General features: G+C 42.5%; 1 protein-coding gene across 2 annotated transcripts in view; it reads left to right on the top strand.

Moving 5' to 3' along the window:
* The first annotated feature begins 2,069 nt into the window (after positions 1-2,069).
* The window catches only part of RASGEF1B (RasGEF domain family member 1B), a 31,729-nt gene continuing 6,121 nt past the window's right edge, over positions 2,070-27,677 (top strand). The window contains exons 1-10 of one of the 2 annotated variants that reach the window (XM_069781875.1): positions 2,070-2,295; positions 14,040-14,222; positions 15,981-16,103; positions 17,096-17,233; positions 21,656-21,868; positions 21,967-22,041; positions 23,333-23,428; positions 24,037-24,139; positions 24,889-24,968; positions 26,270-26,365. In XM_069781875.1, the coding sequence (XP_069637976.1) occupies positions 14,046-14,222; positions 15,981-16,103; positions 17,096-17,233; positions 21,656-21,868; positions 21,967-22,041; positions 23,333-23,428; positions 24,037-24,139; positions 24,889-24,968; positions 26,270-26,365 (1,101 nt within the window). In that variant the 5' untranslated portion in view covers positions 2,070-2,295; positions 14,040-14,045. Of the gene's footprint in view, positions 2,296-7,325; positions 7,660-14,039; positions 14,223-15,980; positions 16,104-17,095; positions 17,234-21,655; positions 21,869-21,966; positions 22,042-23,332; positions 23,429-24,036; positions 24,140-24,888; positions 24,969-26,269; positions 26,366-27,677 lie in introns of those variants that run through there. The other variant, XM_069781868.1, reaches the window with a different exon arrangement.

Below are 27,677 nucleotides of genomic sequence, written 5' to 3'. Positions count from 1 at the left end.
AAAGGACTGTCACGGTTTAGGCCCAGCTGGTAACTAAGCACCACGCAGCTGCTTACTCACTCCTTTCCCTGCCCCAGCTCCCCCAGCTCCATACCAAGCATGGCTTTATACCATAGTATGGAATATCCCCTTGGCTAGTTCAGGTCAGCTGTCCTGGCTCTGCCCCCTCCCAGCTTCTTATGAAAATTAACTCGATCCCAGCCAAACCCAGGACAAGTCTAAATTCTTTTCTAGTAGATTTCTAATAGGTATGGCAACAAGAGTTGTCTGATGAAGAGAATTGTAGAGGTAAACAGGAATCAAGAAAGTTAAATAGTTTATTGCAAACCTGTCACAGAGAGGAAACAGAGGTAGAAACATCGCAGAGCAGAGCCTGAGGAAGATAGGTAGCACCATCCTCTGACATACCAAAGTGGGAAAAGGACCAGGATATGTGTGTAGGTGCTGTGACCTCTGACTTGACATTGTGTCATCTTCCTTCAGAAACAGCATTGCAATGTCATTTCATTATACTTCACATTATATGTGACACTGTGCAAAGGGACAGAGCGGGCTTTTGTGTGAATCCAGAACTCGAAGACTTGCAAGTAATTTCTAGAATCCACAGCGAGATCGCACGCACCTGTAAATCCCAGTTCCAGAAGGGAGTTGTGCCGGCAAAGGCCCTTTGTGCTGGGGTCCCTTTACTATTAGTTATCTCACCAGCTCAATTATTTTAAAAATAGCTTTTTAAAGTATTTCTTTCAAAGACAGTGAATTTAAAGAAATTGAAATGCAGGTAGGCAGGATTGTGTGACTGCCTCCAAAATCATCCTGGCCAAAGGAACTCAGGTTTACATGCTCCGTCTATGCTTGTGTGCAGAAATAGTTGCCAGAGGCACATTTAACTACCGGGGACAGTTTTTCTTCAATTAGTGAAAGATCTGATGCATGTAGGTAGCTTCATGTGTAAAGTATGGGCTCTGACCTGGCTGCTGCTGCTCAGCTGGAAGATCTTGGTTGGGTGTTCTGAGGGGTGGCTCCAGCTTGGTGCCCGGTCACAGCCAAAATAGGAAATTGAGGATAAGATTGGGAATTGCTAGGAGGGGGTGGAAAGCAGGGAAAGTTGGCATACTGCTCCCTAAATCCGAGGTTCAGCTGCACCTTGAATTGTGCATGTGCAGCTCTGTTTCCCTCATCTCAGAAAGTTTAGAAGTACTGCAAAAAGGTTGGTGAAGGATAACAAGGATCATCAGAGATTTGGATCCTGTTTGTGGAGTGACTGGGTAGACTTGGACTTTTCAGCCCGGAAAAGCGCTGACTGAGAACACTGTACAAGAAATGGAGAAAACTCAGAGCGCTCTGCAGAGAGTGAGTAAGAGCAAAGTGTTTGTCACTCCATGCAAGACCAAGGGGACATCGGATGGAAGCTAGTAAGCTGCTGAGTTCAAGAGAAATGAAGGATGTTGGCTCTCTGACGCGTTGTAGTGGATCTGTGCAAGTCCTTTTCGAAGACTGTCGTGGATGGGCTGCAAGGGGAACTGGATGAGTACTGGAAAGAGAGGTCTGCGGAGGGTCACCAAACAGACAAACAGCACCGGGCTCAGGAAATCCCCTGAATTTCCCAGCTGAAAATACAAGCTGGGAGACTGCTTGGAGGAAATACTGCGTGTGCGCGTCCCGTTCTTGCCCATCTGCAAGCATTCGCTTACGACCGCTGCCAGCGGCAAGACGCGAGGCCGGCTGGGCAGCGGCTGCTCTCAGGCCATCTCAGCCCAGTCGAGCCACACGCGGGCTCAGTCCCAGGCTTGAAACCAGCGCCCGCGACCTCTGCCCGCCGGTGGAACCCGCAGCGGGCTTGGCCAAGCCGCTCCAACAGCCTTCCCGGGAGCCGGCTCCGCCACCGCGGCCATGGCCTTGGCCGTGCCCACGCTTCGCCTCCGCCAGCACCAGCGCCGCAGCGGGGGCGCCCCCCGCCCTTCCCGTAGGCCCGGGGGAGGGGAGGGGGCGGGGCGGGGCGGGGCGGGGGAGCAGCAGCAGCGGGAACAGGAGCAGCAGCGGCGGCAGGAGCAGGAGCAGCAGCACCAGCACCATCCCCATCCCCACCACCACCACCACCACCACCACCCCCCACTACCACCTCCACCACCACCACCACCACCTCCCGCGCTCCGCCTCCCGCCCGGGAAGTCCTGGCGAGAGAAGCGGCTGTGCGGGGAGCGGAGCCGCGCCGTGCCGTGCCATCCCGTCCACGATGCGTGCCTGCGTGCGGTAAAGCAGCGGCTGGGGCCGGTGAGCGCCTGCGGCCACTTCCAGGTACGGTCCGGGGTGCCTGCGGTGCTCGAGTGTGCGTCCGTCCGTCTATCTTGTCCATCCGTCCGTCGTCTTGCTAGCCCCGTCAGGATGGTCTCTTTCCTCCTGGTGTTTATCTCCTTGTTAGCTACCCAGTTCTGTACGGGCAGAGCTGCTCGTTTCTGGGGGATCAGGATACTGGGGAGGGAGGTAGACTTTAACCCAGCAGAAAAAGTACTTGGCGGTGCGGTCGTTGGGTCCTTCTTGTACCCTTCCCTGTATTAAGACGGAACAGAGTCCTAAAACTGCGTGATGGGATATTTTTGTGGCTATAATCCTCGGAGAAGCTTTCCACTTCTTTCCTTAAGCCCATCGGTTCAATTGATGGCTGCATTTTTGGATGGGAGAGATGAAAAAGTACTAATTTGCCAGATTGTGGTTTTAGGGCTGCATAAAATGGGTGTGTGGCCAGGACAGGTGTGTGTGTGTGTAGTGTCGCTGAAGCGTGGTTATGGGCTGGCTTCTCTTTTGCTGGGCATCTGCTGTGTGTGACTGTGGCAAAACTTCAGGCCCCTGTGCTGAGTGAGGTGGGAGCAGTTTCAGGGGCAGAAGGAGAGTAACGGCTGTTAAATGACCCAGGACCAACGTGTTGCTCATCAGTTAGGTGTACTGTGTTGTGCTTAGGCCAGGCTGTAAACTAAGGCATCCCTAACAGCAAGCAGTGCCTCCCAGTCTGTATGTGTGTAAAGCTAAATACAGCGCTGAGGGATGAGGAAAACTTTCAGAGGAGTTCCCCTGAATAGAGCAGAGGAGGGCTGACTCCTCTCAAAGGGGAAGAATAGCCTGAAAAAATCAAGAGCTGTGAACAAAGAGGTGCTCTGTACCTCAGACAGACAGCTATCTGTCTAAGCAAAGAGTGTTGAGGGGGTTGTTTTCAGTGAGATTACAACCGCTGTGGGCGGAGATAATGTGCCATCTGTGGGAAATGGGGACTTGAGCAGGCAGGACTGGATCTCTAGTCTGTCTGTTTATTTTGAAAGTTGAGAACAGCGTTTGAGGGATGGGTCCCTCAGGCTTATCTTACAGCTTCCAAATCAGAAGTCTTGGAGAAAAGCTGGTAATCAGCTGAAAATCAATGCTAAATATACTCAAGACAAGTAGCTAACTGGTGAGCTGTGCTGGAGAGACCTAATAGGTAAAACCCAGCTCTGAATTTGGATTAGCGATGGGGATATCACTCTTTTAAACAGGCAGGACTGAAACAAGCCACTGTAGGTTTTAACTCTTTGTAAAAGAGGAAGAAAATGTACTGGTTTATCAGGGGTTAAGCTCGCAGCGGTGCCACACATTGAGTAAAGTGCTTTTTTATATGGTACAATGAATCCCCATTGGTTCACATTCTTCATAGTTTCTTTCTGTTGAGATTTTTGGGGACAGCACAGTGTGTTGTTACCTGTGCTCCAGTTGTATGAGTTACCTAAACAGTCCTTGGGGAATGCTGTGAGTCACTGTACCTGTTTGTGGTCTGCAGGGTGAGCTGCTGTCACACAGTGTCAGAAGTGACAGGCATAGTTCAACACTGGAACCCCATCAGTGAAGGAATGTGAACTGAAAACATGGGAGTTTATTTTTGTAACTCAGAGTGGTTAGAAAGTGAGTTTTTCTTGGGGTGAAGATAGGAAGGAGCTGTGTGTGGATCATATTGTCAGTTTGTGCTACATTGCTGTAAGGGTCTGGCATTATGACACCTACTAGAGGTGACGGAATTGTGTGGGTGGGATCTTTCTTGGCTACCTTTGACTACGTGACTGCTTGGGCATTGGTGTTACCCTTGGAAAAGTGCTACAAAGCTAAATGATTAAAACTTAGTAGAACTGGTACTCTCAAGTGCTTCTGAAATTATCATCTCTGAAAGGGTTAGGTGATGTTTGGGGCCAAAGATGCTGAATGATCCTGATGACAGGGATGCATTGTGGCTCTCGGCTTTTCTGAATATCAAGCTCTAGGTGTCTTGTACAAAGAGAACAGGTGTAAGAAGTATTGGATGGTCCACGCTCCAAAGATTTCCTATCTAAATCAGAGGGTTTAGAAACTTTTCTTTCTACACAATGCAGTCAGCCAGCTCGTACTGATTTTAACTGGAGTGTCATTACGCTTAGAAAACATGGTGGGAGGTCAGTCAAATGACTTGGCAAAGGGCGAGCTTGTGGTGCTCACTTCACTCTTGCACATCCTTGATGTGGGTGTGTCATTCTCTGCAACTGTGTCTCTGCCTAGTTTGTAGAACTCCTTCCATTAACTGTGATCCTTCTCACCCATTAGGAGAGATTAGTGTCAAAGCTCCAACGTTGAGCAGGGTAGCTGTTATGGGAGATTTAATTTAAAGCATAGTCTTCAGAAGACAGCCCTCGACTTTTGGAGATAGAGGTGATCCTAACTTTTTATTTCCTTGTCTCTGTATGCAGTGTTTCTAAATGAAAAGCTAATTTTGCCTTTATCTCAACATGTCTTCCTTTTCTTCAGTTATTTCAGCACTGTTCTACTGTTCAGTAGATCATTGGGCAGTACAGGAAGAAGCTGTCAGTTGGAATAGGATGCCTGTATTTCAATGAAAGAGGCAGAATTTCTGATCACTTATACTCTTTTTTTTTTTCTCTCATACATCTTTTTCCAGATGGTAGTAGATACACAGGTATACACTGCAAGCACTGACAAGTGCCCTTTGCTTGGCGTGGGTTTGTGGGACCGAGTCACATCATCTAATAAACACTTTGCTAGAAAATGAGCTTGCAAACAAAAGTTCCAGAGTGCTTTTTGCAGATACAGCAAGGACAATACATAATTTACAAACAGGAGGCAAAGCCTCTACCTCTAGCTGAAAGCTATTGCTAATTTCTCCTCTATTATAGATTCTGTGAGAAGTAGTATTAAAAAACCTAAATCACTACAGTGAGGAATGTGAACAGGTGGTATTCAGTATGGCTGTATTTTTAATTAGAAAATGAGCAGGATCGTGGAAACAATACAGCTCAGTCTTCCTAGGTGGCTCTAGAATAGCACCGTATGACTCAGATCCACATATTCTGACTATTTTGGTTTTGATTCATTAAAATGCATCTTCTCGCCAGAGTAAAATGTTCCCCAGGTCACCTGCCCCTCCCATGGGGTCAGGTACTCTGCTTGCGTCTTGTCACATCTGGAAACAGGACCAGAAATACCAGGTTACACGCCAGTAGAGAGATGAGTCTGGGAAGCTGTGAGTCTGCATCAGCCAGCACAATGAGATGTTTAGATTCATAAGCAATAAGACAGAGGATAAATATGCTTGAGTCAGACTGGGGAGTGGGATATTTTCTGAGATAATTGCTCTCATTGATACAAGGCCAGGTGCTTCCCGCATGAAAGCAGCGTTCTGACCTGACAGTACCTGCCCATCAGGGCTGCGAGTTGATCCTCCTTTAAACATCCTGCAGGGACTCAGACACTATTAGCCCATGTTTACAATGATCTTTTCACAACCCAAGCTGCTATACGTTTGCTCAATACCATACCTACTGTGTGTTGACTTAATAGGTGTAATTGTTTCAAGGCAAGGAGATCGACCTATCGATTGCAGAGCCCAAGAGTCCACCTTCAGTCAAGCATGGGAACTGCTGCGGGGTCTTAAAGGCTGACACAAACCAGCAGATGCAGCGTGTGAGCGGAGGAGATTTCTGCTATGGCCCTGCCTAGACAAGGGAAAAAACTTTTCAGTCAGTTTGGTTAGACTGTTCTTCTTGATTTCCCAAGGAGCCAGGCAAGCTGATTGGAGCCAACTGTTTTACAAGTCCCCTATATCTCAGACCCAGCTCTGGTCTAGAAACCACTGGCTAATATTCAGCCCAGGTGTAAATGGGTACAAGGCAAGTATAACTGATCTGGATACAGAGCTGTATTTGCTTTCTTAATTGTAGAAGTGGGACCATCCCTTTTTACCTTCAACCTAAACATTGGAAGATGGGTTTTTTGTATTTTTTTTAAATGAAGTATTTCTACTGCAGAAACTCTAAATATCCTTTCAACCTGCTGTATGTCTGTGTCAGTAAAAATTCTGTACTGCTCATGGAAACATAAGGTCTTAGTATATGGAAAAACAGATTATGTGAACTGTTTGCCTTAAACCAGCATTTTTTCTGCATCATCTAAATGGAAAAGAGACATTTGGTGATGAGGTTTTAGGTAGAACCAGTTAAATGAAATTAAGTACTGTTCTTTAACACTGTTACAGCTTGCTGTTGTAAATTATAACTTGATTATATAATTATAAAAGGGAATGGTGCTTTCTTCTGAAGCATATTGTAGGTTTCACCAAAAGGCCAAGCATGGATGTCTGCAAAGAGCAACAGCTTTTGGATATGGAAGATGTCTTGCTTTGATGAGGTTGAAGAAGGAACCATGTCAAGAGAGCTTCATGCTTAAGGCTAGTACTGTGCTTCTGGCATTAATATGGTATGATACACCTTCTGTACCCCGTTCAAAAAAAGATCTTGGCACTTAGTGAAATAACCCCACACTAATGCCCCTGTGTACTGTCAAGCAGAGGAATGCAGCAATGAGAAACTGAGTGACTTGCCTAAAGCCATGTGAGGAGCTTGTAGCGGAGTGAGAAGCAGATCCAAACTCCCAGCTGCCAGGTCTAAGCACTGAAATGATGCTTTTTCTGTTGACTGTGGATGGATGCGTGAACAGTTCTTGGTGAAGCTGGTTATCACTGAACTAGTTCCAATCTACGCTTAGCTACTAACTGTGCAGATAGAGAAGGTGTATCTTTTGGCCTTGGTCACCTGAGGTGGGTTAGGATTACAGAGGTCACATAAAATGGATCATGTTCCCCCAGGTTAGTGGAAATCTAATACCACATTGAAATCAGTAATACTCTTCTGATGATAGGGCAGGGGAAACTACACTCCTGTCTCTACTGACAACGTACATTTTCTGTTTCTTCAGTATGAAGTACGCAGGAGGCACAAAGCGTGCTACGGAAATGATAGGGTGCCAGGGTTCTGATTCACTAGTGGGGATGGCATAGCATGGATGACATCGCAGGTCCCAGCTGTCCGCCCACCCCACACCCCGTTCCTGGACAGCTGAGCCACTGTGAATCAGCTGCTGAATCACTCGCTTTACAGCATGATGTTTTGACGTAAATCATCGCTGCTGTTCACTTGCCTTAAAACTCCTGATTGCAGACTGCAGCAATTCATCAGCTGATTGATGAGCAGCAGCTCAGCCGTCTGCTCAGTAGCGCAGAAGTCGGGGACGGTAACCTTCTCGGGTCTGTAGAGCTCTGCATCTTGCTGGTGGATGGGAGCCCTGACCGAGCCAGTCTGCAGCTGACTGAATAGAAAGGTGGGATTTTAGCCTTTTATGACTGTAATATTTAAGACCCCTCTGTTCCCAATAGAACCAATGGCAAAACTCTTCTCTACTTCACTGGGTGCAATTAGGGGAATGCCATGTACTTCTAAAAACCCCACCCTGCTTCAGTAAGTTAAAAAAGCATAAGGGTTTAGTAGTGTGCTTGTGTTTTCTTTGATTTTAATATACTTGTACTTTTCTTTCAAAGCTTTCGATTTTGCCATCAGCAGTCCCAGCCAATTTAACACTTCGTGCTGGCCAGCCAGTAGGCTGTCTGCCTTTCCTGATGGTATTTGATTTTGGACAAAATTTAACATGTAGGATGGAGAAAATGATACGCAGCTTGTGCATTGGTTTGGTTTTGAACAAAGTGCTTGGAGGACAGTCCATTTATGAATTTTTCTAAAGGAAATAGATCCTGGAGGGGGGAAGTTGTTTCTTAATATGATCCCAGTATTAGTTGTCTATCAAAACTTCTTTGTTTTCAGTTCAGCTGTCTGCTCATAAATTTTGGTAGAAAAGAGTGTTGTTTGTTGGTTAAAATAGACGGTATTTCATTGCATGCTTTGGCTAGTCTGAGGCCTTTGTGCCTCCTTTTCCATTTCATTCTGTAAATCACTCCAGCTTTACAGGAATCACTATGGAGCGTGCAATGGACTGAACTTTTCTAGAATCTCTGGTGGCTTGTGACATATAATCACTGCTGTGCTAATCCATCGTGTCACTTAAGTATTTATCTTGTATGGCTCATGTTTTAAACTTCTCCTCTGAAACCGGAAAAAAAAAGAAGATGTGGGATTATCAAAGAGATTTACAAGGTTAAAAAAAATGCATTTATGGGAGGACAGCCTTATTTTGAACTAAAAATTGAATTAAAACATTAAAAGGACATCATCCAGATGAAGAACTTGTCCATAAATTAAAAAATAACTTACAAAGGAATTTAATAAAAAGATTAATCAGTCAGTGATGGAGCACTCTTCATATAGCGTCTTTTTTAATAATTGTGGCATCCTCAGTTTTAACCTACAGATAGAAATCTCAGTTGCATTTTGATCATGGTAAGATACAAGTGTGTTGAGAAAGCTAATATGTTATATGTGTGGTCTTCTTTTCATGTTCTGTGTTTCAAGGCTGCTGCTTTTGTGTGTCCAGCAATACAGACAAATTGTTTCATGTCTTTTGGTTGGGAGGAACATACGTCCTGTCCTCTCTCTCCCTTGGCCTGGCTAATTTTCCTGCAGTTGGGATTTTTGCCATGATGTAGTTTGCCTGCGTGTGCTTGTCTGGCACAGCAGCAATGCTGTGGCATGGCCACCGTCAGCATCATTAGATCCGCGTTGCTCTTCCTGCCCCACAAAAGAAGAGCGTGGGGAAAGGGTAGAAGGGGGGTTGATTCTTGGGTCTTAAGCAAGGGACATGAATTTACAGCACATTGGCATCAAGAGGAACTTGTTTGTTTTCTTCCCGTTTTCCACCCTTGCAGCTTTTTAGAAATTCAAGGCATTCTTAACCCCCCTGCGCTTTTCCTAATGCTCCCAAGCATACACACAAATGCTTTCATATCCATCACACTTTTGCAGTTCAGTATCCAAGGACTTTAGTTTTGAGTGATTCAGGATCCGCTTCATTACTGTGCCAAAGTTCTCATACCTGAGTGATCAGTCAGTAGTGCTGCATCTGACCTTCCCACATCATCAGCTGAATCTATTTATAGATCCAAGAAAGAGTTTCTTTGCACATTCAGGAGGCAAATGCCTTTCATTGAAATTTAGTTCCTGAACTGTTCTTTGCTTACTGAGGTTTTTCTTTTTCCTTTGCAGTCTATTGTTGCCTGAGTAATATTTTGAGAACTTTACAAAATTGTTCATCCTCTGCTGTTTTAGTGAAAATGAAGAAGCATCTCGGGGCTCAGTCAGGTTTGTTATGCCTCAGGTCTTTGCTTGCCCTGCCACAGACTGCAATTCACTGGTCTCTGCTGTGTGCAAGATGTATTTATACTGTTATGTCCAGCAGTATCACCTGTGGATAATTTTAGTCCTCCTGTTACTCTGTGGTGGATTCCTTCCAAGTTGCTCTTAGTTTTGGTCTCTGTTTCAGCCAGGAAAAAGTCCATGTCACTCCTCTTTCCATCTGCTATGTGAGTATGAAGTACCATTCTGTACTCTGCCTCTTACAGGATACAGTTTATAAGAAGTATTTCTAGGAAGGAAAATATATAGGAAGGAACTGCAAGTCAAAGTTCATGCTGAAGTCACACTGCCAGAATTGTATGGCAAATTCTTCATGGAAGAATGGAAGCAAGAAGACTTGAGCTGGGGTAGTTCTGTGATCTTAGTTTCTGCAAGTAAGGCATATGAAACACTAGTCTGGGAGTTTTTAAGGTTTCTTACCCTCTCAATAGCTTGAGCTGTAGAATTTCACTTTACCTTTCAGTGCGAAAAACAAATGCTTTGTAAGCAAAGCAAACACACCCAGCTGTATGGAATGCAACCAGCAGCTTCTGTGTGTGGTATGCTTTTGTTTTGGGTAGCCTGTGTCATTGTCTAAAATACTCCACACTTTTCAGAAGCACTTAAGAGAAAGCTGGATGTTGCTGGCAAGCACCTAGTCCTTACTTCCTTAAAGTCGAGGCTCATTCTGTCTTGCTCAGACTTTCCCAGGTTGGTGCAAGCTGTTAAGATTCATAGTCCTTTCCCCAGCAGTCTTGTTTTGCCATACCTCAATTTTATAATGGCATCTTTAAGAACAATGGGGGATGCTAATTACCTGCTAAATGTGGTTTGGGGTTTCTGACTGTATGTGAGGTACCTCTGAGGGGATGTAGTTGCACACCTGAGGTTTGCATCTTCTATGAAGAGGTGTGCCTTGGGACTCATAACAAATTCAGTCACCATTCCTCTGGTTGAGGGATGTAGTATGGGAGATACCTGTACCTTGGGACTCATAACAAATTCAGTCACCATTCCTCTGGTTGAGGGATGTAGTATGGGAGATACCTGTACATAACAGAGGAGCTGAAAATGTTTGGCAGTGGCTTTAAAGGCACCTTTTGTGGCTACTACTGAACCCCTCAGTGGGTGCTTCTATAAAGGATACAAGCTGTCCATACTGTTGGTTTCGTTTTATACACCTGATGTGCAGACTGAGCTCTTTAATGTAAATGAAAAGAAAAAAAACAATGCAACCTTCCACAGTTGCTAGTAGAAAACGGATTTTTTTTCTGTTGCTGAACACAATGGTTTGGACAAGCACTTTGCAGCCTGGAAGCTACATCTGATTCCTTTAGTTTTGCCAAATTGGAGTTCAGCTCTTGCAGGAAATGGTGGGGTTTTGAGCACATTGTCTTTGGTTCTGGCTTTTTATTTACACTACTGTTACTGGGAAGGTTGAGACTTCTTTCTTGTCACAGGCTACTCAAAGTCAGAATTTGGACCTTAATGTCCAAGATCTCATGTTCTCCGTAATGATACTAAATGCAGAAAAAAATGTTTTATTCCTCTTTCCAGAATGCAGAGAGTTATCAACGGCTTCTCTCTGTCTCAAGAGAACATCACTGGCAGAGCCAGGAAATTATTTCATTGCTCTTTCCTTCAAGTTAGATCTTTAACAAAAAAAAATAACAAAAAAAACCCCACTGTTTTCCTTCTTAAGAAAAAAAAAAAAAAAAGAAAAAGAGAGGAGAGGGAAATGTTTTCCATGTTAGTGATAGCCAAATGATTCCAAAGCCCAGTTAAAAAGTTCCACTTTCAAGTCTCGGGATGTTTTTCACTAGAATCATATTTCCTGTCTTTTTTTTCTAATTCCTGCTTGTCAGATGTATTGCTGTGGTTTATCGATATTTTTAGGTCTCAAGATACTTCTGCTCTATATGCCAAGGCTTTGTGGACCAGATTCTGCTTGTGACCAAATTTCAGGTCCACTCAAGTTATTCTGAAGGCAGGGTTTGGTGTTATTTAGCTCCTCAGCTAATTAGAACTAAACATGCTGCTTTGTGTCTCTACCTCCATATAAAATACAGCAGAAGAGTCAAGGTCAAGGCAATAAAGGAGTCCTGCTGGAAAAGCACATGTGTTGTATGAATCATCCTGTTGGCTATGCTATATTTATCTCTGTCACACTTTGATATCATCCCTTTTCATCACACAGAGAACGTGTCCTGTGTCTTGTTCACTTACAAGTGAAATCCTCAGTGTCTGAATGTGGAGCATACAGGACATCTCTTAGCTAGTACAACTTGATGTCTCAACAACTGAAGCAGAACTGAACCATCTCTATCAAGCAGCTTCCAGAAATAGTTAGAACACATGACCCAATATGTACGTTTCAGGGCCAGACTTTTGGGAATTCTATTTTATTGTTTTGAATCAGTGTATCTACTAATGACCTGATGACTTTTTTCTTTCCTCTTGATGAGGCACTAGGAGGCTCTGTGTGTCTCAAATTTAATTTTGTCTGAAGGAACATTTTGATGCAGATACATTTTGGCATCTTGCAAGGTGGGATTAGGACAAGTCATGTAGGCCAGGAGGCTCTCTTCACCATCCCTCTCTGTCTTTGCAACAGTTTTTGGCTTTCTCTTACTGTTTACTTACTGAATCCCTCAGTCTTGCGCTGGTTTGAATGCCTCCATGGCCCGGACATGCTGCAAGCAGCAGCAAGCCTGTGGCTGTCTGTGTGGTGCTTCAGGTCCCCAGGAATCTGGCTAGTAACTTAGTAGCTTCTCATCTCCACTGAGGTCACTCCGAAAAGTGCTTTGTTGTGAATTGCAGGGCACACAGATGGCAGCACGCTATTTATCTCCAGGCTGTCACATCACTAGTTGTTCTCAAAATGGGGTGCCTTCACAGACTGGTGTTCGCTGAGGTCTGTGGCTTTAAAGAGCCTTTTCCCAAATAGGATTTGATACAATGAAAAGAAAAGCAAGGGCATCTGCACTTACAATGATGGCTCAGAGGCATTAATGCTTTTCTCAGGCAAGCACACATGCTCTGTCACACACAAGCACAGCAGCCTGTGGATATGATCTTCTCAATTTGATCTCCCTTGCCTCCCAGTTTTTGTATGTTTCCCAGTTTTGGGAAGGATGGGAAGCAGTGTGCGATACCTTTTTGCATATGATCTGTCCGCTCCCCAAATGTGGCTGCCCCATTAGCACTTACAGCCCAGTAACTGCTGTAGTAGAGTTAAAACGAGCACGTATTTGTGGTTAAATCAGGCACAAACTTAGCTCACAGTCAAGGCTATAAAACCCAGGTTCCTTAAACTGATGAGAACTGCTACTCCCAGAAGGCAGAGGAGGGGGGAGGAAAGGGAAGGAGGGTATAATTCAACTCTCAAGTAATTAGAGAGATTTTTGTCTTTTGGCCTTTTCACATACTGTGTCACGGAAAGAGTTCTTGGGTAGTCATAGCCCCCTCACTGCCCACCCACTACTCTGGAACAGCCTGCAGCACTGGCACTTCCTTGGTAAGACATGTTTATTCCACAGGCACTGAGATGCAGACTGATGGCCAATTGCTTTGTTACTCCTTAAGTATTAAGAAAATCTGAAGCTGGAAAACACAGGGCTGGATTTTTCACATTGTCACACTATTTGGAGAGAGGGTTTAACAGATCTCTGACACTGCTCGCATCTTTGTTATCATTGGTGAACTTGGACAACATTGGTAAGCACCTAGACACAGGCATATTTTTCCAAATTTCTGTGGAGCCACTCAGAGAGTAGGTGGAGACAGATGCACTGAAGTGTCAGGCTTTAGCCTGCATCACACCTGTCACAGTGTAATTGGAAAAACCCAGCACCGATTTACCAGGGTGGAGTTGGGAAATTGGAGCTTTTGATTGCAGTTACATGGCTGTCGCGTCACATAAGGAGACTGTCCTCACACGTAACATCTTCAGGGCTTCACTTCAGTCTCTCTTCCTCTGCGCTGACTGGGGCTGTGTCAGCCCGTGACAGCCTGAACACACTTCGCCATCAGCGTGCTGCTCTTAGGTAGCTACTGTCAGGATTTGCCCAAAGTTGTCAACGAACATTACGCCATGTCCCCAAAAGCTTTCAGGATTCTAGTATGCTCCTTCTAACTCTTAACGTTGACCTCTTACCGTCATTTAGCGAAGAAACAGCAAGATATAAAAGAAGCACCTGGCAACTGGGATAGGCAAGCAGTGATGAGAGCCTGCGTCGGCCCTTTCCTGAGAAATCTGCACGGGCTGGAAGACATTACAATCTTTACTGCTGTGTGCAAGCAACCCAGGGTGTGACACTGGGTTTTCTTCCTAGTGCAGTACTATCTCTGGAGCACAGAAAGCCTCTGACATTGCACCTTCTGGTAATTATTCCATATCTCTCTTGTGTGTCTCCTCAGGAAAGGATGCCACAGACACCTCCCTTTGCAGCTGTGTTTGACAGCAGTGGCTACAACAGGAACCTGTATCAGTCAAAAGAGGACAACTGTGGAGGGCTCTATTACCATGAGAACAACCTCCTGTCTGGGTCTCTGGAAGCTCTGATCCAGCACTTGGTACCCAATGTAGATTACTATCCTGATGTAAGTCTATACACTCGGCAAACTATATGGCTAGGCCTTGTGCATCTCGTAAAGGGGAACTTTCGTATGTGCAGCAAAAGCAGAATGCGTCACATGAAATTGCTAAGGAAGGGGTACAAGTGACTAATTAGCAATGATAGGATAAACATGCTTCATGTGAGTGCAGCATGCAGTAACTCAACCTAGGAAGTCTAATTCTTTATTACTCCTGTTGTGAGGCGTGCAACCCTGGTGACTCATTTATGAAGTAAGTACCTAGTGTGGCTTACTGTTTGATGGATTGTATGTACCATTGATCCTTAAAAATCTGTCAGGCAAGCTGAGGAGAAAGGCATGACCACCGGCTTGACAGGATGAATATATTTTTTAATGCATATTTCCCATTGTTCATGTGAGGTCCACATGTGTCTTGCAATTAGCAATGGAAGTGTTGAGCTAGTATTATACTGTTGGGAATCAGCAGAGGCTGGGTGTCAGAACAGGACAATTGTCATCTGAAAATTTTTGGACTGTCTAAACACATCCGTGCATTGAGACATTTTATATAGTTCTTAGAAAAGAAGAATGATATCAAAAGGTCGGGGGGGGGCATTTGGGGATGACTGAGGGATGATGAAACTGCATCTCTGCTTGCTGAAAGGCTCCTGCTGAAGACATAACTCCACTTATATTCAGTTTCTGTTATTGTCATAGATCTATTCACATTTCCAAGACAGGATGTTTTTTAACTTGGGTCAGATTTAACAGCAGCACAGGACTGTGTTTAAGCTAGTGCTTATCCATTAATGCTTAATGTAAAATTTTAAACATGTAGCAGTTTAGTCACCGATTGGTCAAACATGATGATTTATTCCAAGTCCCCGGAACCAGAACATTGTAGAATCTTTCTTGTGGGTGCCATAGATACTTTACTGGCAATGTGGGCAGTGGAGTGGATATTTTGAATATCTATCTCACAATGAGTTCAAATCATGATATATGGAAAATTAAAGTAAATAAGGAGCCTCTTCTTGTAACCTCAGAATGAGTTACTAATTTTTATTCTGTAAAATTAAGCTATGTAGTTCCCTCCACTTTCACCCAGGAGACGAGCAATACTATAAGAAATGAACAGTATTTGGGGATTCTTAAAGAAAGTACAAGTCATAGTGTGCAGTTTACTGAGGTCAGACAGGCAAACACAGTGTAGTAAAGGTGGTATATGTGACAAAATTGAGTCAGCTCAACAATCTGGTCAACTGGCATCTTTTTTTGTTCTTTTTCTGAAGACTATTTACTTTCACTAGCAATGTGGAAGCAGACAAGACTTCTCTCTTGTATTCTAAGTAGCTTGGACTTGCAGCATGAATTTTATTCCATTGCTGGGCTAGAAAGAGTTCTGTAATCTGCTAATGGCTCATGCAAAGATTTACTGTAGAGCAAGAGAAGATGAGCTGAAATTTTATTCTGAGTAATTTCAGGTACTGAGCTTGTAATAAGGCTATGTGCAATAGGAGAGCTAAACCAGCCCTGCCCTGCTTTGTTTTGGTTAAATCTTGCATAACTTGGCTTAAGCACGAATTTATAACACTGATTCTGGAGCAATGACAAGTGTTAAATTAAATGCTTACTGCTGTAGTAATAGCTCTTGGTACAGCCACATGCAGTTTTCTTGTGCAGATAGTAAAGTATTGGGAACTGATTTGTCAGGAGCGCATTTTGGGAAAATATAAAACTGGTGGTAATTTATCCCTTTCTCTGTCTTCCTCTTGTTTGCAGAGGACATACATCTTCACCTTCCTTCTCAGTTCACGCCTGTTCATGCATCCGTATGAGCTCATGGCCAAAGTCTGCCATCTGTGCATTGAGCAGCAGAGACTAAGTGAGCCTGGCTTGGACAAGGTAAGATTCCTCACTGTCAGGGATTCCTGTTAATTCCAGTCAAATGTCCCTGCCCTGCCCACAGCAAAATGTTCCTACTCAAGAGAGTCCTCAATAGGATTAAACAGATGGAAAACCTGATACAGGCAACTAGAATTTGACCCTTTATTCACTGACATTCATGGGAAATTCCCACACTGCTCAGCCTGTCCTCCATGAAGACTGTTGCTGCTTCTGCACTGTTTGTTTTACCAATACATGGGCCTGAAACAAAAGAGCTTGCTGTTAATAACGTATCCTGCGCCAGCCCTGCAGTGATTGCTTTTGTTTCAGGGTTCTGAACATCTTGATGTATAATGCCAAAATGTTGGAAAGATGTAACCGTGAAGTAAGCACTTCAGTGGGAATTACACTGACCTGTCTCGCATGCTTAAGCTATGCTCCTGCTACAGTCTTTGCAGAGTGGCTTAGATTGCCGGCCCCTTTGCATGGGAGTGCATGGGGTTTTGTGTGTCATGTCTAGAGTTGAAAGGGGGCAGGATGTGGACATTTGGATAGAACCTCCACCCCGGCAGAAAATGATACAAATTAAATTAGGATAGTTGAATAATTCCACTGCTTTCTCATTATAAGGTACAGTGCATGCACAAGTCTTGGCAGAACTGGAGCTTGTCATTTTCATTGTTGATAGTTAGCCATAAGTTACGGAAACACTAATAGATGTCTTGCACTGAGACGCTCCTGATAATGAGGGGAATCATGCTAAGATTTCCACCTACCTGGGGCCTAATTTCCAGGTCAGTTAAGCCAGTAAGAGTCTCTTCGTTGGCTTCAATGGGTATTGGCTCTGGCCTCATAATGCAATGCTGAATTAAATTAAGCTTAAAAATTTAACTGAGCTTCGTACCCTTGTGCTCCACAGTATCCTACAGAAGGGAATTCTATTTCCTTTGGGTTAGATACATGCTGTATTGCTGTTACATGTAACATTTTTCCTTACCATTTTCAAACAGAACCGGATACGAAAAATTGCGCCCAAAATCCTACAGTTGTTGACTGAATGGACAGAGACGTTTCCTTATGATTTCCGAGATGAAAGAATGATGAGGAACTTAAAGGAGTTGGCACAAAGAATAGCCAGTGGTGATGAGGTAAGTTGTCTGTGCACAAAGTTATTGGATAAAAAGGCATTCCTTTAATGCTTTGATATTGCAGGTTTGTTAATAACATGGTATGGCTCTAGGTGGCTAAGCTAACTTATTATGAAGGTGCTGGTAGGCAAAAAGTTCTGTCTGGTACCTAGGCCTAGGAAGAAACCACACAGCATAAGCAGATCCTTTTCAAAGCACAGGCAAGGTTCACTCCATCCCTAAAACCCCATAATATAATTGCATATTGTGCAGACAGACACAACTTGGTGGGTGTTAGTATTTTTCATTTTAGTGATTCTGCTTGAAAGAAGCTAGAGAAGACACTGGGAAGCCTTGCATATCTGAGAAATCCCTACCAATGTTGATAATTTCTTCGATTTGTGTGAGTAAGGTATGTTGGAATTGGGCCTCTGACCTGTAGGTCAATGGAAGAGTTATATCAGGTTTGGGTAAAAGTTTCTAAAGGAAAAGTGGACCAGGAAGAACTGTCTTGAGCTTAAAGCATCAGAAATGGACTCAGAGGAATTCTGTCATATTCATTCATCCGTTCTGGATGGAGTGCACAAGGAAATCGTTTGACCTTTTTCTAAGTCCCAGTTCTCCGATGCAATTAAAGTTTCATGGAGGTATTACGAAATGTTTTGATGCTTAACTGATGCTTGTCTTCTAAGTATCGAAATAAACTCAGCCAAAAGCCAAGGCTTATATTCACTTAGGGGAAAGGCAGTTAACAAGGTTTCAGTACTCGGATCATGTGTAGCTGGCATCATGCTAAGATCACAAAAGCCACTGGACTGGCATTTAGAAGAACTATAAACGCAAAGAGCAATCGCTAAATGGCATTGTGTTTCTAGTGTTCCTCAGGGGCTGGTTCCTTATGTAAGCTTTTGAATAATGATATGGCCGAGGCAGCAAATGGCATGTTAACAGGCATGTAGGTAAGCAATACTGGGAGGAATTTCAAGTGCTGCCAAAGGCCTGGAAAGATCTTGAGAGTCTGTAAACAAGGATGGAAGAGAACAAACCTAAACTGAATTTGGAAGCTGAAATACATTTTGATTGTATTTTGTTGTGAAAGTGGGGAGGGCCAAAAGATGGGACAAGAGAGTGAGATGCAGTATGGAATACAGATGAAAAAGATACCAAATTTGATGGGCAAGCTTAGAGTCGCAGCAAGATAGCTACAGAGGGCTTTGGACTGTAGAGAGGCAATAGGTTTGCCTTCACTGGGGGGGTGCCTGGAGGCACCTTTCCCTGTACAGTGCTTCTGCACTGTTGCCTTGTTTCTGGGTACTCTTAATAGGAAGATAGGGAACTGAAGTTCAGTTCAAGGAAAAGTAAAAAGATTGAGGACTCATACCTACTTGAAACATACCTACTGGCACAAAAGGAGAGAGCGTGCTGTTTAGCCTGGGGGAAGTTGAGCTGGTGGATACAAGAGTGAAATAGCAACAGGGAAGCGCTGTGAACAGTGAAGTTTCTGGAAATTCAATAGAAATAGTTTCTGAAATAGTCTATTGAGAGGAAAGGCAGATGTACAAACTGCTAGAAAATGAGTGCTAGGGAGCAATCTTACTCTGGCAGCGAGCTATAGATCTTTTCTAGTTCTAACTTTGAGCTTTTTTTTACTTTGAGGCTTCCTTTAGAAAGACAAAGGGAAAGCAAGCACTGCAGTAAATTGATCTGAATTATTGTGAACTGCTTGGAACAGTAAATGGCAAATTCCTTGACCTTGCTTTTCTACAGATTGCTTGGATTTGTGTGAGTCATTACCTTGAAGGATACAAATGAAGCAGTGTTTCCTATTCCTGTTCACTACAGCTCTTCTACTTGTAGCTTCTTATTCCACTTCCTGAATTATTTTGCTCCAGTACTGCTAAGATCTATCAGTATGAGTTCAAGTAAAACCATTCACCATGCTAACATTTTGCTCCATCTTTGGAAAAACCTTGGTGGGTTTATTTTTTTTCCTCTTCTCCCTCAATTTAATTCCATGCCTTCCATTTTTTCCATCTCTGTGTCCTGAGAGGTCATCATGCTCGTGAGATATTTCTAGATTGTTCTGGTCCCTTTTACCACTTCAGTGACCTTTCTTTCAAGGTATATCTTCTGAAACCTTCCACATCAGCCATTGCCTCCCATTTCCTGATTAGTTCCCTATAAACATTTATCAGTGGCTTTTTCTGTGAAACACTTGATGAGTGTATGCAGTCAGACCAAAGCCACATCCTATATCCTAATGTCTTTTCATGTGCGGCCCAACATTGCACTGACCCCTCTTTTTTTTTTTTTTTTTTTTTCCCCACCATGATATCATATAGTGAGATTGACTGTGGAAACTCATTTAACATACAATATTCCATATCTAGCAGGTAGTAATGGTATTTCCAGTCACTATCCATGCAGGACAGACACAAAGGGGTGACCTTGAGGTGAAGTGTCCCATCACTTTCTCCCGTGCTGTCCAATCCTCAGAGGTTTTTACATAGAAATAAATATTAGCATTGTCAGTGTGAATATAGAATAAAAAATGAGACTGTGGGACAAAGTGGAAAGGGTAAACCTAATTTAGAGGAAGACCATATGTTTAGGCGACTGGTAGCCATACTACAATCAAATTAATAGCTAATTGATAAAAGACTTATTCTGTGAGTTCATTGGTGTGTTGTTAAATATATATATATCTATCTCTATATGTGATATTAAAAAAATGCATGAGATTAAGTAATGGTCCAGCAGCAAATACCTGTCATGGGTGCAAAGTGCATTATGTATTTATCCTCGCACAGAATGCCTCGAGGTGACTGCCTCTTTGCTCAAGAGGAGACTGAGGCTCAAAAGAACAGAGGGATTTTGGGTTTTTTGGGTTCAGGTACCTCTAGGAGGTGTGAGAGGAAACTGGCATTTCCTTCTGCCTTTTGTGCTGGGAGGGTTTTACCTCATCACTGGACAGAGGGATGTTTGTTATGTTGAACTGCTATTAGATCAGATGTGGGCTAATAACCCTGATTTCTTGTTCTGGTTTGGAAGGTATCTGTGCTAGCTTGCTTTTCTCTGGGGTTTTCCAGCTACAGAAGCAGACTGACCAGAATTCGGTCTTTCAGCTTTGTATCTTCACCCATTTTCTCCCTGATTTTTGTTGTCGGTTCTGGGTTGACATGAACCAGAAATTCAGGCAGGGTTTATTTTTTTGCTTTGAAGCGTAAGCCACTGATTATTATGTGATTTCCATAAGTAGCCAGAATTCATCCTGAGTACTTTTGATGTTTTTTCATTCTCAGTTGATTACCAGCTGGGCAAGAAAATGCTTCATAAAGTTCTCTTACATGAAATTTCAATGAATTTGGAAGAGAATGGGTCAGTGATGCAAGTCTGTGTGTGTGTCACCTAACACCTGTTTATGGAAGTGCAGCACTTGAAGTAATACTTCTGCATCTTCCTGAGGAAAATGTAGATCCTTTTCTTTAAAATTTTGGGATCTCTCTGTTCTTTCCCCACCTACCTAGGTGAAAAATTATGCTGTGTGTATTTGTCTAGAAAATCAAAATACATCTAAGCAGAAAGCAGTTCTTTACCAAGTTACAAGACAAATTCAGCCTTGGTTAAACTGACTTCAAGAACTAATCTGACCTGAGGTAGTGCTGTTTTATTTGAGTAAATTTGGAAATCCATACAAATGGCAGCTTTGGAGGGAATGACAAATTCATTAGAATACAGGAAACATTCCTGCCTTGGACTGATCACACTATACTGTGCTGCCAATAGGTTTTGGGTGCTCCTTTTTTCAGATACTTAGGTTTTGCTTTAATGGCTTTAGGATGGTATCTGGAATTTGGAAGAGTAACCACCTTGGGGTCAGTTACATAGATCTATCTACGTAAGAGTCAAATCCTGCTCCTACTTAAATTTGTCACTCCTGTTAACTTAAACCGCCACATGGAAAGGCCTACAAGGTTTCATTGTTTTCTCCTTTTTCTCAGATTTACTGCAAGTTTTAACTCTCACTTCAGTGAAACTGGTCTTGATTTACTCCATAGAGAAGCAGGCCCTTTTTTCATCATTGAATGACCATATATTGTTTTTTCTGTGGTCTTAAGCAGGAGAAGATGGAGTATTTTCATTTCTTGTATTTTGTCCGGTGATTGGTGGTACTTTTCATGGAGTAGATTGCGCATGTATTTTCTGCTGTACCTTGAGCTAACCGGGTCACTACTGAATCTGTGAGACAATCAGTGTTTAAATCCTCAGCTGGATTCCTTCTGGTCTGATGAAATGCCAGTATTAGAAACTCACATAGTAGACTGTATCTTAAGTTGACAACAAATACAGGCATCAGCGTCTATCTGTTTTGGTGTCATGCAGACTATAATACTATCTTCTCACATTTTGAAAATGTCTCCCGATTGTTTCATGTCATGACAGATGTATTGGAAGAACATACAGCAGCTCCTCCAGAACCTGATTCGGAAGCTCGCCACTGTTAGCCAGTATGAGGAAGTACTTGCAAAAATTAATGCCACGTCCACAGACTGCCCCACGGTTCTAAAGACCAAGCCCCAGTCCATCCAGAGGGACATAATCACAGTCTGCAATGATCCCTATGTGTTAGCTCAGCAGCTGACACACATAGAGCTTGTGAGTTGTTATACTTTGGGTATGATTTCATCCTTCCCCTCTTTTTGAAATGCAGGTTAACATAGGATATGACTTGGCTGCTTGTGTGCTTTATTTAGGAGAGGCTCAATTATATTGGACCAGAAGAATTTGTCCAGGCGTTTGTGCAAAAGGATCCTTTCGATAATGACAAGGTAATTGGACCAGATCTGGAACGGCTCTCAAATGTGGCATTTAACATCCTGGAGCTCAGGTGCCCCATGAGCTGGAAGTGAGGTCCAGCAATAAATAAGGACCAGCAGAAACAAGCTTTGTGGTGAAAATGCTTTAGTATTCCTCTTAAAAATTTTGTTGATGCTTTTTCTTCCTGGAGGACAACACCTGGAGCTCCAGAACTCAGCCAACAAATTGACTTAAATTAACACATTTGCTGTTTTTTCTGATTTAAGGGAGAACTTAATCCTGTGAATGTTCTTTTTCCAGGCTACCTATGCAGTCTACAGTTGGAAAAAAAATGAGTTTAATTTCGGCTTTTGCATTACTCATTTTCAACATCTGTTCTTCCTTTTTAGTAAACTGAACTCTTTGCAGCAAACTGGCAAGTAGGGCAATTTGCAGGTAGAGCACCCATCACAGAAAGGGAGCAGTGAGCTCTAGATCCATGTGGGATGAGGGGCAAAGACTGGTTTTTAGCTAACCGTGCCAGAGTTGTCATCTCCTTAAGTGCTGCTTTCAAGATGACTTATGCTCTGTAAATAAACTGTGCTAAAGTTAGGCAGTTAAAACTTGAATTACTGTCCTCCCTAAAACTGATAAACAGAATAGAATGACTCAAGTTTACAATTTGATGTTCAGTCAGGCAGTGTCCAAAAATGATTTTGTAGGTAGAGATCACTAAAACTGCTGTCTACCCCTTTTTAGGCAGCCCTGAAATGTGGTGTGGGAGTCATCCCAAGACACTGCAGAACAAATAGCACTGGTTTGGAAAGGGAGAACCCAATCAAAATGGTAGAGCTGGCCTCCCAAAGTTAGGGTGCGGTATGTTAATTTGTCATCAACAACTCTGCCTTTGGAGTGGGCTGGCCTCTGTGTTCCTTCTGCACTTGCAGAGGGCATATCAATGGGACAGGAGTGAGGACTGAAACAGTGCTCATATTCAGGGAAGCTTTAAGCAGCTACTTAGCTTTGATTGTTTGCATAAGTCTATCCTAAGTTCTTAAAGCAACCTGGTAGGACTTACAGCAGGTGATGGATTCCACACGCCTGCTTGAGTGCTTTACTGAGCCAGCAGCTCAGGAAGAAGTTATACATGCTCAAATACTATCACTGCTGCTTTCCCTCTACGCTTTTTGTCATTTTGGGTAATTGAGTTATTCCTGGTTACTTGACAGTGTTTGGGGATAGCAGGGCAGAAAGCCAAAAGGTGTGTCTCAGGGAAAAGATTTAAGATGACACTAAAGGTTGTTATTTTTCTTCTGTCTGCAGAGCTGCTACAGAGATCAAAAGAAGACCCGGAATCTGGAAGCCTATGTGGAATGGTTTAACAGGCTCAGTTACTTGGTTGCAACTGAAATCTGTATGGTGAGCAAGGACTTTTTCCTGCTAAGAGGTTGTTTGGGGTTTTTTTAGTCTAGTTGTCTAAAACTGTGAAGCCTTCTCAGGTTTGGTGCCCCTTCAGAGTGCCCTTTGCTTTTTCATTCTCTCAGCTCTGTACTTTTTCACATGTGGCTGAAGTCAGCGCAGGGCTGAAGTGCCGTGTTTTCAGCATCGTACTCGTGCCTCAGCCTTGTTAATGTGACACTGTGGTGATGTTATGCTGGGTTAGCCCCTCTTGGCACAGGAATGCGTCTGGCCTGCCCTTCTCTCCTCTGAATGCCCCTTGTGAATGGAGGCATCTTTTCTCTCTTCTGTGCTGACCACCTTCTCTGCTCTATTGTTCTTCGTACCCTTCTTCTTGGCAGAGCCTCTTTACCTGTTATCCTTGCTGTCTACCTGCCCGGTATCTGGGTTGTCTTTGCTGTCCTGAGGGTTTTTGAACACAATAGTGCGGCTTCCTCTATATGTAAACCATAGTGTGAAGTTGTGGTACATGTAGAAAAGACTTTTAACAGGGGTGTTGTTTCTTTTGGGGATGGGTCGGAGTGCTCTGTTTCCTGCTGAGTGTAACACTCCAATGGCATCTCTTGCAGCCTGTGAAGAAGAAGTACAGAGCAAGAGTGATAGAATATTTCATTGATGTGGCACGGGAATGTTTTAACATCGGCAACTTTAACTCCTTAATGGCTATTATTTGTGAGTATATGTCCTGAGACATTTTGTCCTTGTTTGAATCCAGATAAAGGAAGCGTGGTCCTTCATAAAAAAAGTGTGCTGCTTAGCAGCTCAGCAGTGTGAAGTTGGGAGGGGAACTGGTGAATTGCTCAACGTTATTGTAGTCTTATGTATGTAAGAAATTATTTACTGCCATAGTGTAAATTACAGAAAAACAAAGTTTTCATTGCAACTGTTGAGAGATCTAAATCCCCACTTTTTGAAACCAACTTCAGTGCTAAATTGGAATAGAAACTCTTCCTGTAATATGGAGGATTGATGTCTTCCATCATTTCTGTCACACCATAAATATCCTAGTGGTTTAAAAATTCCACACCTTTTTTATATCTCATAGGAAAATATTGGGAATGTTTCTTTAATTTGAAATGTGAAAACTTCATAGATATGTGTAGTTTTCAATGAAATATGTAAGAGATGTTGAGAAAACTCATTTGCACTTTTCTACTGTATATTCATATTTTACCAAAACCACATTAAATAATGTCAGAGCATTTTTTTTAGAGCCTTCATTGTGTAAAAGATGTTGATTTTGTTTCCAAAGTTGTTTTTAATGTTGGAATTTCAAGAAAATGAGTCTGATTTCTGAGTAGCTCCATTGAAAGTATTTGTTATTGTTAATAGCTCCTTTGCTTTAGAAATACTTACTAGCCTTGGCTACTTTAAAGACTTTTTTTTTAAATACTCCAACAATTTGTGTCTCTCATATCAAGCCGGCATGAACATGAGTCCTGTGTCTCGGTTAAAGAAAACTTGGGCAAAAGTGAAGACAGCCAAATTTTATATTCTTGAGGTAAGTTTGGCCAATATTTGGTCATGTGGCTGTTAATAGCATTTTACTTTTACCCGCTCTAAAATGCGAGTTTGGCTTCATTGTGACATATTTAATTTAGTATGCTTGTGCCTTAATGGAAATTATAGAAGATGTAATAAGAATGGTTCAGCTGACTTGTGCTCTTTTGATTTGGAAGAAGGAAATTGAAGTAATTTTTATTTTAATTCCCAAACCCCACTCCTAAGAATTATTTAAAAAAAAAATGAAAAATATAGGTAACCTCTTGAAAGGGAAATGTATTTGAGAGGGATGGTGTGGATTGACCTAATGCAGTTTTGCCTTTGAAAATCAAGTTCAGCTGTAAGGCAGCTGCCTTGCGCTTTCAGAGAAATTTGTCTTGAACCGATTGATTGCCAATTACCCTGAGGTAGTAGAGACCTTTGTCAAAGATCATGTAGGTGCAGCAGTGTATGAGTTTGTGATTTACCCAACAGATTATTTACCAACAAGTTAATTATCCTGCTGTAAATGATAATCGGAGAATTCAGGTTATTTATTAGTAAGATAAAGAAAAGTAATGTTTTGTACGTGACACAAGCATGAAATATTTATTAACATCATCAGGAGATTTGACGTGTGTTATGACAATAGATTAAAACTGGCTGGCTGTAGCCACCTCACACTTCCTTCCCCCACTCTTGGGTGGGAAATAGCCTTTGTTGTGTCAAGGGTGGCTGCACAGCTCAGGAAGTTGCTCTTAAGATTACAGCCCTATTTCATTCAACCTTATTATGCAGGCTGGACTTTGCTGGTTAAGGATGTGCTTTGTGAGCCGTGCAGTCATCCTAGTCATTGAAGTGCAACAGTCAGTCTTGGAGCAATGAGGTGGGGGCACTAATAGCTTTAGGTGTCTGATCTTACTTTGCCATTCCAACTGAATCAGCTCTGAGAAACCTGCATACTAGGAAGAGCAGAATATTAGTGCCAAGACCTGTTGTTGTCTTAGTTTCATGATTTTGGCTTTTGAATTAAAGCTGAGCTATCTTCTTTGTGGAGGGAGAAAGAAGGTCCATGAAGCCTGCCTTTGCTCTCATGCCCCTGACTTGTATTGGATCCCTTGTGTTGAGTGAACATTTTTTTAAAACAAGGTTCTCTTCTGATTGAATGAACAGATAAAGAGATACTGCAGTCCTCTGAAAGGCCATATTTGTGGTACTGTTCAGCAAACCTCTTGCTTTTTAAAATAGTTGCTCAAGTGAAAAAGAATTTTGTGTGGTGATGACGCTGGCTCATTACTTACATTTTTTCATGCCTTGTAGCATCAGATGGACCCTTCTAGCAATTTTTATAATTACCGAACTGCTCTGCGTGGAGCCGCTCAGAGGTCTTTGACAGCTCATAGCAACAGAGAGAAGGTATGTTTACAAATGACTTGGCAGTGGGCAAAAATGAAATGTGCTTGTTAAGTTGCATGGTAAGCTTTTGTCTTGGTATTCTGATTCTCAGCAACTCTACCCCTGCTGGGCTTTTAAAAAGAATAAAAAGCCTCAAAACTGAATCCCTCTTTACTGGGAATGTCTAAATATTACCTGTAAGCTACCAAGAAAGTAAATGGAATATTTGAGGAAACCAGGTGGCACAATGAAAATGGCCATCTTAGGGCTGCCACTTCAGTTTGGTGCTGACTGAAAGCTGCAAACATAATTGATTGTTTTGATTATATAAATAAAATAAGTACATTGCCTCAGCTCATTTCTTTTTTGACAGAGAACTTTATCTCACAAACCAGTAATACAGATGGAAAGGCTAAGGACTGAAAGGACGTTGCTAGTGATTTGTTCTTATAGCTGCTACTCGTGCTAATTTTTAAATGGTTTATGGTTTAGGGTGGAAAAAGCTTTAAAATTTACTCAGAAAAGGTACTTTAAAACGCAAATCTAGACAGAGCTTCTGTCTAGATTCTGTGGAGTCCCCTTCCTGGGTACAGTCTTTAGATGAGCTTTAAATATACTCTGGAGTTTTTTAGTAGAAATGGTGAGGTGAATCAGGTGTTTGTGTAATGCAGTGGTTTGAAATCCACCTTCCAGATTCAAGAGTGGCTATGAACTATGCATTAACAGAGGTGGCATCTTTCTTTACTCTTTAAAATAAAATAACTTTTGAGAAATAAACTGGATTTCGTCACACTTTAATGCAGAATCTCAATTGTGTTTCTTGTGGAAAGGAACCAAATAGCTTCCTAGTTGCTCCCGGCTTAGAAGCAGTTGCTCATCAACTGCTTATAATATTAGGACATCATGCTGTGTTTAATAAACCTGACCTTGGTGCTCATATAAACTATGGGGCAGGATGAAGCAAATCCATGTGCAGTCTGCTGGTCTATATTGTTGTTACATATGTGTAAATAAAAACAGGGATTTTTTTCTGAGTCCTAAGGGTCTGTTCACATATCATTCAAAGTACCAGAAGTTTAAACGTAAGATGCTTCTTTTCAGAGAAAAGTGAGTTTTAAGACTTCAGAGAAAGAACTTACAGATAACTAAATGGTGCAGTGAAGTCTTCCATGGAAATAGTGATAAGTGATATTTGTCTTATCCCCAGTTGCAACAGGGATGTGCAGCTGTGAAAATTTTTGTAAGATGCAAATTAAAATACAATCATTTTAAGAATGATCCTGCATTCTCCAAAGAAAAATACTTTGATTTGTTTAGTTGGCAGGCAATGCTT

The sequence above is a fragment of the Haliaeetus albicilla genome, chromosome 1 (genome assembly GCF_947461875.1).
Source record: "Haliaeetus albicilla chromosome 1, bHalAlb1.1, whole genome shotgun sequence".
Classification (NCBI taxonomy): domain Eukaryota; kingdom Metazoa; phylum Chordata; class Aves; order Accipitriformes; family Accipitridae; genus Haliaeetus; species Haliaeetus albicilla.
Note: the sequence above shows the minus strand (reverse complement) of the source record. Positions and strands in the feature narration are given on the sequence as shown.